The 11407-nt window shown below is 40.6% G+C and overlaps 1 protein-coding gene across 1 annotated transcript; it reads left to right on the forward strand.

The window, feature by feature from the left end:
• The first annotated feature begins 69 nt into the window (after positions 1-69).
• On the forward strand, positions 70-3787 carry LOC125374154. The gene is made up of 8 exons (XM_048384983.1): positions 70-94; positions 371-414; positions 1487-1593; positions 1982-2134; positions 2415-2476; positions 2681-2746; positions 2869-2945; positions 3543-3787. The coding sequence occupies exons 2-8, from the start codon at positions 411-413 to the stop codon at positions 3548-3550; spliced, it is 477 nt and encodes a 158-aa protein (XP_048240940.1). The 5' UTR covers positions 70-94; positions 371-410; the 3' UTR covers positions 3551-3787.
• The last annotated feature ends 7620 nt before the right edge of the window (positions 3788-11407 follow it).

Raw genomic sequence — 11407 nt, forward strand, 5'->3', positions numbered from 1 at the left:
AAATAGTATACATTTGTCAAAAATTGGTTTGTGAATGACCATAGAATTGTTTGTATTTCATTTAGAAACCGAATCCTGAGGTGCAGCTTAAAAGGTATGATACTTTTGACAATAATTTATGAAAAGATTTTAATAATGATAATAAATCTTTGCTTGAAACATGATACGATTAAGACGATATCATAAGTTTGTAAATAATAAATTTCTATACTTGTGTCGCTTGATACACATCGACTAGTCACATAAGTTTGCAGGCAGTTATCATACAGCAATTAAAATATATTGGAGAAAGAATAATTACTAATTGCATTTACTGTTGCGAAAGAGGGAATACTAGAGATAATTATTAATTTACTACATATTATTGCAGCACAAAATGTGTCGAAAAGACGACAGTGACAAGAAAAGCCATGCGTGAGTATTTGTTTAGAAACCAACCTCATACAGTCAAGTCTCGTTAATCCGACACTCGTTAATCCGACACTCGGCTTTATCCGACACAAATGATAGGAACCGATTGATTCAGTGCTATTTAGTCCCGTTAATCCGACATTCTCGCACTCCGACTCCGACACACCTAATTTGCAACGAATTGCCGAAATCACTCATTAATCAGACTCGTTAATCCGACACAGTGGTCAGCGTACTCCGTGGTCATCTGACCGCGAGTACACAACCCCGTGTTTTGACACGCACTGGCTGCAGAGATTAACTTAACAATTAACAGGAAACGCTATTCAAACCTGTATGTACAAAGCTATACAAATGTAGTTTACAAATTGAAGCCAGATAAATGTGCATGAAGCCAGTTTAAAATACGAACAGGTATATAGAACATGGTCGACTCACCATGATCGACTGTTATGTAAACAAGAAAGCATGGATGACTTCATTAATATTCAAAGCCTGGCTACTGATCTTGGATCGGCAAATGCGATTGGAGCAACGCCACGTGGTATTGCTGTTGGACAACGCCCAATCCCATGCTACTGTCGACATAACTAATGTGAATGTCACTTTTTGCCACCAAAAACCACATTGCACATTCAGCCACTAGATGCCGGGATCATAAAGAATTTCAAGCTTTATTATAAGAAACAGCAAATTGAATTACACCTCGACAATATTGATGCTGAAGAACCACAAGCCCTAGACGTCAAGCGAGCAGGGGACTTTGAGAAATGTGCCTTCAAAATGTTAGAAACAGAAAACACTGACAGACTATTTTAAGTAGATGAAGCAAGTTGTTAAGACAGTAGCACTTGCATTTACACGAGGAAACGTGTGTCGTTGATCATGTGATAAATTCAGTGAGTAATGTCTCTAATGTTGTGTATAAATGGGAAAATTATTATTATTGTATAAGAATTAAGACACACATGCACGCACACACGCACACACATGCACACACAGACAAACACACACAGAGAAAAAGATGCCCATGGTATAAACTCAAAGTATGAATATGTTTGTTTAATACAAATAGCGGTTCCTGCAGTAGACATGAAGGAATATGGTGACCAACAAGTGAACATACTTGCTGATGATCTCGAGGAGCTGAGGACTGTGGAACGATCAGAATTCCGAAATGTGGTATGAACATTCATATATATTGACCTACAGTTTCAGTTGTAAATATTATATTGGCATAACAACTTGTGAGTTTCAATATAGATAGATGGATGATAGATAGATAGATAGATAGATGGATGGATGGATGGATGGATGGATGGATGGATGGATGGATGGATGGATGGATGGATGGATGGATGGATGGATAGATAGATAGATAGATAGATAGATAGATAGATAGATAGATAGTGTTAATTTCCAATCTCTAGACTGTAGTAAATGTGTCACGAATAACAATATGAAAACGTATTTTTGATGACGTTTTTATTCCATTGGATTTGTAACTATATAAATATGTTTCTGTGTACACTTGATAAACGGTATAACTAGGAATGTTTTGTTCCTTTAGTTGGAAAAGATAATTGATGAAGATGTACCCAGGCTGTACCGGTACCCAACAAATGATACAGAAGAAGTACCTGAAGAGTTCAGGAGACATGTGCTTTATTTTCAACGAAAGAAGCTGGAGAGGAGCAGAGCCATGTCCCACCTCAATGCTGTTGTAAATATTACTCTAATGTGACTTCACGAATGTTGAAAACGCCTATTAATTTGCCAGTGTTTGGAAATACTGATAACCATCTCAACACAGAAATACTGAGTTACATATTAAATTTGCTTACAGATAAACGGTATGTTCATACTACAGTGACATTTGTCTAACCGGCCTCTGTCTAAAGCGGATATGCCCATATATGAAGATATTTTCGATCCAAACTTTTAGACGTAAATTTATACTGAGAGTACATGACATGACTTAATGATAGAATGACTGCTTTCAGGGATATGCCATACTGATGCAGTCCATGGAGACACATTTGGTGACGAGGACAAGAGGTCCAAGGTAAGTATAGGATAAAATAAACTTAAGGAACATATTTAATTTTCCATCAAGAAGCTTCTGTTTGTTTGTCATCACTATGTAAGAATCAAACGCGTATTAAGAACGAATAAGCTTTGTTTCCACAACTGACCGATAGGTTTACGCTATACACTACCAACAAATATACAGAAATGATGTAGTGATTTATTTAATTTGCATTTTCAGACTTTATGACATCACAAAAAGAAATCTGATACTACCCGATGTTGTACTACAATTTGGACGTCCAAGGTATGTGACTGATGACTGTAAGTTGTAATACATAGTTCTGTCCTAATGGTTGTACGGGTGACAGAAACATGAGGCTTCAGCCATCACAAAAATTGCTGTCACTCGATTCATATATTTTTCAGGAACGACTATTTCCTCAAAGTGGTGGAAGATTTCATTTTCTACCATGCCAGAAAGCATTTCGAAACAAGGCACACAGGTATGTAATTCTTGAGTGGGTGAGTGAGTGAGTGAGTGTGATGCTCGTGGATATCAGTATACCAATAATAAATGAAAGGATTTGTCAGCATATTAAAGAGGAGAGAAAATGCCGAGGTCATGCAGGTCGAAGTCATGTAGGTCGAAGTCATGTAATCCTTAAATGACTGTCACTTCGTTGAAACCATTTTGTGTAAATATACTACTTTTGCATTTTCAACATGTATACTCGAACCGTGTTTTGTCGAATGTACCGATATGTCGAACCTTGTCTGTGGTCGCGACCGCCTATACAAATACATATAAATTTACCCGCATATGTGTAATTAGACACGATATAACATATCGTTATCTCGAAATTTAACTTAAATATTTAATGCTTGCCACGTTAACAGTTTTGAGAAGCACAAATAAACATCTCGCATAGTTGTGAGCAATTCTCCTACATACATGCATGTATAGGCCTATTTGTAGTATATTTCTTCTCACATCTAACAACGCTGTAAATGGATTTTGAACCAATTGTTCATACACGTATGTAGTTACAATTTTGTCCAGTTGTGATGTATGTAACTTTTAGTACGTTATTTTGTTTCAGATTCATGACAGATTGGATATGCGCTTATTTAAGAGAAAGCGTTATGAGTACATAAGAGTATATCTATTACAAAAAATGAGGACCGGGTTGATATAAGAGTGAGTGAAAGGTTGATACTGGAGTGAATGAGTGAGTGACATTAAGAAGATATGTTGTTTGAATATTGAATATTTGATGTTTGTGCTTAGTGGAAGGCCATAGAAAACTTGTTTAATAGAAATTAGCGTAAAGCAATTGACAAATTATCCACTTGTTACAAGGCTGGATAAGTGAAAGAGAGCTAAATATTCCAATGAACAAATACGCGAAATTGCAGCAAATTAAGAACATGTAGTGTGCAATTCATGGGACTAAATTAAATATAAAAGTCGTGTATGAACCCTATTTACTACTAGATTGTAATCAATACATTATAAATATGGGAACACTGCCCACTTCCTGGAATGTACAAGCAAAACAACCGAAACTAAACAACACATTAAAACAAAAATGTTATTTCAGAAAGTGGTCATATGTAACAAGTGTCATATTTGGGACAACACTTTCTCAGTAAAGTACAAATTCTCGCACTTTGTTTGGTTGAGTCCCTATCTAATTACCCACTCAGCCACCGAGGCTTACGCAAAAATGGAAGTACGACAACTGGTAGTCTAGATAACGTACTTTGTGTACCGTTCTGACAAGTGTAAATTGGCACAGCTCCCATGGCCGAAAGCTATGAACTTTACTAAGAAAGTGTCATTCAAAATATAACATTTGTTACATATGACCACTTTCTAAAATGACATTTGTGTGTTCATAAACTTAGCACTTTTGTATCCAAAATTACTATAAAGAATAAGAAGGCCTCACTGCACACTTTGGATAGCAGAAATACCAACCTGAATATAAATACAATACAAAGAACTATATATTGCACCTTACGGTTTATTAAGCAGCAGCAGCTGTGACAAGTTTATAACAATGTCATTCAAAGAATAGAACTTACACAAAAGGCTATCACTGTTGGGGACAAGAGATCTACTCACGCACCCAGTGACAAACTGGGCATCATTGATCTGAGTACTCAAGCAGTCCAGACAGACGCAACCCATGCACTGTGTCAAAGGCCGACAAACTTATTCTCAGATCTGACGTTTACAGAACAACCTTAATACATGAATCACTTCACTTAAAGTCAAAGGCTCTTCACTTAGTTTACTCTTTTCCATATTTTCAATTTTGTAGATATATGTTTGTACATATAGTCTAACACAACCATTAGCCATCAAATGTATATAAAGTTCAGTTCAGTGTCGTCTGCAGGAACTTCCATACGTATGTGTAATAGACGGAAGTGACAGTCGCTAGGGCAACGTGAATGAGTGAACTGTTCATTTGAATAATTGTGTCATTTGTACTACTTGCTCTGTGTTTATATCTAATACTCTCTTAATTATGTAATCACGACCCCAAGAACGCGAGGGTTAGTACATGTACTGGTCTTCAGCAACCCATGCTTGTAGTAAAAGACGACTAACGGGATGCATATCATCGTATACCATTTGCGTGATCGATGCTCACGATGTCAATCACTGGATTGTCTGGTGTAGACTCGATTATTTACAGACCCGTGGTCATTAGCTGGAATATTGCTGAGTGCGGCGTTGAATAACAAATATAAATGTATTAATGGCCTTAAATGTTGATGTGACCCTATGGGGAGTCCTAAAGAAGTAGGCGTTGCCTCAAGTAACCTGTGCTTGTCGTAAGCGGCGACTTACGTGGACTGGGTGGTCGGACTCGGTGACTCGGTTGATTGAGTGTCACAGTATCCCGAGTGTGTTAATATTTGCTGGTGAAGCTATTTGAAGCAGGTATACCTAACACACCTTTTTATTACAATGGATATATTTTATGTGTTTATTATTCTGTTATGAATAAATGTCTTTGTTATCATGTACCCCAAAGTTTGAGTTCTTTGTGTGCACTTAATGCCTGTGTATGGTGTTATACGCTTCAACGGCTACATCACGGCGTCGGGGGGCTGCAGGAATGGGCTTCAAACGAAACATTACCCCGATGTAAGGAATCGAACTCGACAGTTTCGGCGTTGATTGAGACACTGAGCTACCCTATCGCTAATATGGACATATTTTCTTCACACCTATTACATTTACAAATATTACCGTGCACAGTGGAATCTGTCGGGACAGGACTTTAACTAATCAGCATTTGTAATACAAGGCGATATCAATGGTGCCGAATATACTATGATTCATAATAATACTTCTATAATATTCCTAACACAGGCCTCTGTAACAATCAGACTAACTTTCGGCCCCACAATAGGTAAAACGTTCATTTCACCTGGATGTCAAAACAATGACGCAATGAAGTCCGAAGCAGATATTCCACTGTACTACACAACACACATTGAACGTCAAAAGCCCATTGGATGAATGTGCAATTGCAATGCTGATGCGATAGGGTAATTCTCTCAAATGTTGGCGGCAAAGGGAATTCCAAAGCTTTGTACACATAGATTGCGGTGTTCTCAGCATTCCAGAGAATCCTGCGCTCGTCCTTACGGTAGACTTCACCAAATGCATGGTGATAAATGATGATTTGTTTGTTGTTTAACGCCGCACTCAGCAGTATTCTAGCTATATGACGGCGTCTGTAAATAATCGAACCTGCACCAGACAATCCAGTGATTAACATCATGAGCATCTATCTACGCAATTGGAATAAGATGACATACATCAACTAAGTCAGCGAGCCTGACAACCCGATCCTGTTAATCGCCTTTTACGAAATGCATGGGTTGCTGACGACCGATTCTAATCAGGAGCATAAACGGCGTCTCACCTACCATGGGAGGTATTTACAGGTTGTTACAATCAGCAATCCCCGTTATTTGAATCGGCCAGATGTTGTATTTTTAGTAATTTATTGTGTATTGTTCGTCATACATGATGCGACACACTAATGCAATATTTTCGCCTTTGTTAACGGTACCAAAACACTACAGAGATGTAATGATGATTTCCCCTGATATTGTGCAGTCTGGATCAATTAGAATTGACTGAAGGGTTTGGCAATAACACTATGGTCATATAAATTCGTCTACCGTAAATAAATCAGAATTGATTAAGTAAACTATGTAACTAACTTTTCTGACAAACACTAAATACATTTTTATATTAAAAAGTGCAGAACATTGAAAAAATATTTTAATTATCTCAAGAAGCCGGCGTGAGAGTTCTGGAGACAGATGTGAGTGAGGGGCGCCCCGTATTTCTACAGCCTCGTAATAAAGGATCTGGCGAGGGAGACTTGCCGCCAGTCTATGTAACTTAACTCTCCCCGGGGTTCACGCTTACTGGCACTTCCTTGTGGCTCCCGGCACACGGCACATAGGAGCCTTCCCCTACTCAAAGTAACTGTTTATAAGCTCCTCACACTCTGGGTAGGACAGCAGAAGCAAGCTCCTCCACACCGCTAGCACACCTCGCTAAGTAACACGAGCGCCACCCGACGGCCAGGCAAAAACTGGTTCTACAGGTGCTACGCGACGCAAGCTCAAGTAGACAGTCTGATATCTGGCTAATGAGACCTGACTGTGTGTGGCAGTAGTACAACTGGACTGTGACAGTGTCAGGCAGTGTTACAACTGGGCTGTGACAGTGTCAGGCAGTGTTACAACTGGACTGTGACAGTGTGAGGCAGTGTTACAACTGGACTGTGACAGTGTGAGGCAGTGTTACAGCTGGACTGTGACAGTGTCAGGCAGGAGAACAACTGGACTGTGACAGTGTCATGCAGAGCTACAACTGGACCGTGACAGTGTCAGGCAGTGTTACAGCTGGACTGTGACAGTGTCAGGCAGGAGAACAACTGGACTGTGACAGTGTCATGCAGAGCTACAACTGGACTGTGACAGTGTCAGGCAGTGTTACAACTGGACTGTGACAGTGTCAGGCAGTGTTACAACTGGACTGTGACAGTTTCAGGCAGTGTTACAACTGGACTGTGACAGTGTCAGGCAGTGTAACAACTGGACTGTGACAGTGTCAGGCAGTGTTACAGCTGGACTGTGACAGTGTCAGTCAGTGTTACAACTGGACTGTGACAGTGTCAGGCAGTGTTATAACTGGACTGTGACAGTGTCAGTCAGTGTTACAACTGGACTGTGACAGTGTCAGGCAGTGTTATAACTGGACTGTGACAGTGTCAGGCAGTAATACAACTGGACTGTGACAGTGTCAGGCAGTGTTACAACTGGACTGTGACAGTGTCAGTCAGTGTTACAACTGGACTGTGACAGTGTCAGGCAGTGTGACAACTGGACTGTGACAGTGTCAGGCAGTGTTACAACTGGACTGTAACAGTGTCAGGCAGTGTTACAACTGGACTGTGACAGTGTCAGGCAGTAGTACAACTGGACTGTGACAGTGTCAGGCAGTAGAACAACTGGACTGTGACAGTGTCAGGCAGTGTTACAACTGGACTGTGACAGTGTCAGGCAGTGTTACAACTGGACTGTGACAGTGTCAGGCAGTGTTACAACTGGACTGTGACAGTTTCAGGCAGTGTTACAACTGGACTGTGACAGTGTCATGCAGTGTTACAACTTTACTGTGACAGTGTCAGGCAGTAGTACAACTGGACTGTGACAGTGTCAGGCAGTAGCACAACTGGACTGTGACAGTGTCAGGCAGTAGTACAACTGGACTGTGACAGTGTCAGGCAGTAGCACAACTGGACTGTGACAGTGTCAGGCAGTAGCACAACTGGACTGTGACAGTGTCAGGCAGTAGTACAACTGGACTGTGACAGTGTCAGGCAATAGCACAACTGGACTGTGACAGTTTCAGGCAGTAGAACAACTGGACTGTGACAGTGTCAGGCAGTAGCACAACTGGACTGTGACAGTGTCAGGCAGTAGTACAACTAGTCTGTGACAGTGTCAGGCAGTAACACAACTGGACTGTGACAGTGGCAGGCAGTGTTACAACTGGACTGTGACAGTGTCAGGCAGTAATACAACTAGACTGTGACAGTGTCAGACAGTAACACAACTAGACTGTGACAGTGTCAGGCAGTAATACAACTGGACTGTGATAGTGTCAGGCAGTGTTACAACTAGACTGTGACGGTGTCAGGCAGTAATACAACTAGACTGTGACAGTGTCAGGCATTAATACAACTGGACTGTGACAGTTTCAGGCAGTGTTACAACTGGACTGTGATAGTGTCAGGCATTGTTACAACTAGACTGTGACAGTGTCAGGCATTGTTACAACTGGACAGTGAGAGTGTCAAGCAGTTGTACAAGTAGACTGTGACAGTGTCAGGCAGTATTTCAACTAGACTGTGACAGTGCCAGGCAGTAATACAACTGGACTGTGACAGTGTGAGGCAGTCATACAACTAGACTGTGATAGCGGCAGGCAGTAATACAACTAGACTGTGACAGTGTCAGGCAGTAATACAACTAGACAATGACAGTGGCAAGCAGTAATACAACTAGTCTGTGACGTTGTCAGGCAGTAGTAGATCTAGACTGTGACGTTGTCAGGCAGTAGTAGATCTAGACTGTGACAGTGTCAGGTAGTAGTAGATCTAGACTGTGACTGTGTCAGGCAGTGTTACAACTAGACTGTGACAGTGTCAGGAAGATGTACAACTAGACTGTGACAGTGTCAGGCAGTAATACAACTAGACTGTGACATTGTCAGGCAGTAATACAACTAGACTGTGACATTGTCAGGCAGTAATACAACTAAACTGTGACAGTGCCAAGCAGTAATACAACGAGACTGTGACTGAGCCAGACATAAGTGAAACTATTGACATGAGCGCCATCCAGGAAGAGGAAAATCACATGAGTTTGAAGGATGATATGTGTTCCAGGCAACAACGTCAGCAACAACAGGAAAAGCATTATGCATTGAAGCATTCTGTAATGGCTTGGGTAAACATATTATGCAAATTTCAAATAATTTTCCTCAAACATGGGGGAAAGAGTAATACTGTTTTGTTTGCTCGTTTGTGTGTTTTCTTGTGTAACACTGCACTCCAGCCACATAAACATGAAGCTTTTAAATGTTAACACATGCACCTTTATGAAGGCCGTGCTATCAGTGTATTTCAGTGTTTCGATATTTGTTATCTTCTGTGTACAGTTTTAGATTAAATAGCTTTCTGTGAATAGAATCTGAGTCGTGCGTTTCCTCCCAGTGGCGATGAAGCACCGGGGCGTGGCCTCGTGGACACAAGAACTTTGTACACCACGTCATGTGTTGTGTACTTGCCAGCTGTAAAGTATACATGACGGTTCTTTTCGTCAAAAATTCCGGTATTGACTAACACAGCTTAAATGAATCATCCTTCGCGCAACGTGGCAGTCAATATGCAGATTCAGGGTTTTAGAAGTACGTCGCTAGGCCACTAAAACGAGTCCCAATAACATAGAGCTAGTCAATGAAATAGATTCCAAACTCACAAACTGGCACGGGTAATAATAGTGTACAACTGAAATAACTTCCTGGTGTATATTTCTGGTTCTATCCGTCACAATACCGGTATTGACTAACACAGCAACAAGTTTAAATAAATCATCTCTCGCACAACGTGACAGTCACTATGCAGATTCGGGGCGTTAGAAGTACGTCGCTTGGCCACTAATACGTGTTCCAATAAAATAAAATAGATCGATGAAATAGATTTCAAAGACAATTATGTGTCGGACGGATTTCCAAGTGTGTGTAATTTCAACATATTCCCAAGATACTTATATATCACACGCTAGTCATTGTGTGCGAGACAGTCGCATAATCTCTAATGCAGGACCAAACGCCGCTGGTTGCCTCAAGGCATACACTTTGGAAGTGCAAAGGAACACACTGCTGTTGTTTAAAGTCATACATTAGTACTGTTGTTGTCTAACAGGAGACACTGCTGTTGTCTAAAGGAACACACTGCTGTTGTCTCAAGGAACACACTGCTGTTGTCTCAAGGAACACACTGCTGTTGTCTAAAGGAACACACTGTTGTTGTCTAAAGGAATACACTGCTGTTGTCTCAAGGAACCCCCTGCTGTTGTCTAAAGGAACACACTGCTGTTGTCTAAAGGAACACACTGCTGTTGTCTAAAGGAACACACTGCTGTTGTCTAAAGGAACACACTGTTGTTGTCTAAAGTCATACACAGCTGTTGTATAAAGGAACACACAGCTGTTCTCTAAAGTCATACACTAGTACTGTTGTTGTTTAAAGGAACACACAGCTGTTCTCTAAAGTCATACATTAGTACTGTTGTTGTCTAAAGGAACACACTGCTGTTGTCTCAAGGAACACACTGCTGTTGTCTCAAGGAACACACTGCTGTTGTCTAAAGGAACACACTGTTGTTGTCTAAAGTCATACACAGCTGTTGTCTAAAGGAACACACAGCTGTTCTCTAAAGTCATACACTAGTACTGTTGTTGTTTAAAGGAACACACTGCTGTTCTCTAAAGTCATACATTAGTACTGTTGTTGTCTAAAGGAACACACTGCTGTTGTCTCAAGGAACACACTGATGTTGTCTAAAGTCATACACAGCTGTTGTCTAAAGGAACACACTGTTGTTGTCTAAAGTCATACACAGCTGTTGTATAAAGGAACACACAGCTGTTCTCTAAAGTCATACACTAGTACTGTTGTTGTTTAAAGGAACACACAGCTGTTCTCTAAAGTCATACACATGTACTGTTGTTGTCTAAAGGAACACACTGCTGTTGTCTCAAGGAACACACTGCTGTTGTCTCAAGGAACACACTGCTGTTGTCTAAAGGAACACACTGTTGTTGTCTAAAGGAATACACTGCTGTTGTCTC

Source organism: Haliotis rufescens, unplaced genomic scaffold, assembly GCF_023055435.1.
Source record: "Haliotis rufescens isolate VD_foot unplaced genomic scaffold, xgHalRufe1.0.p SCAF_53, whole genome shotgun sequence".
NCBI classification, from domain to species: Eukaryota; Metazoa; Mollusca; class Gastropoda; order Lepetellida; family Haliotidae; genus Haliotis; species Haliotis rufescens.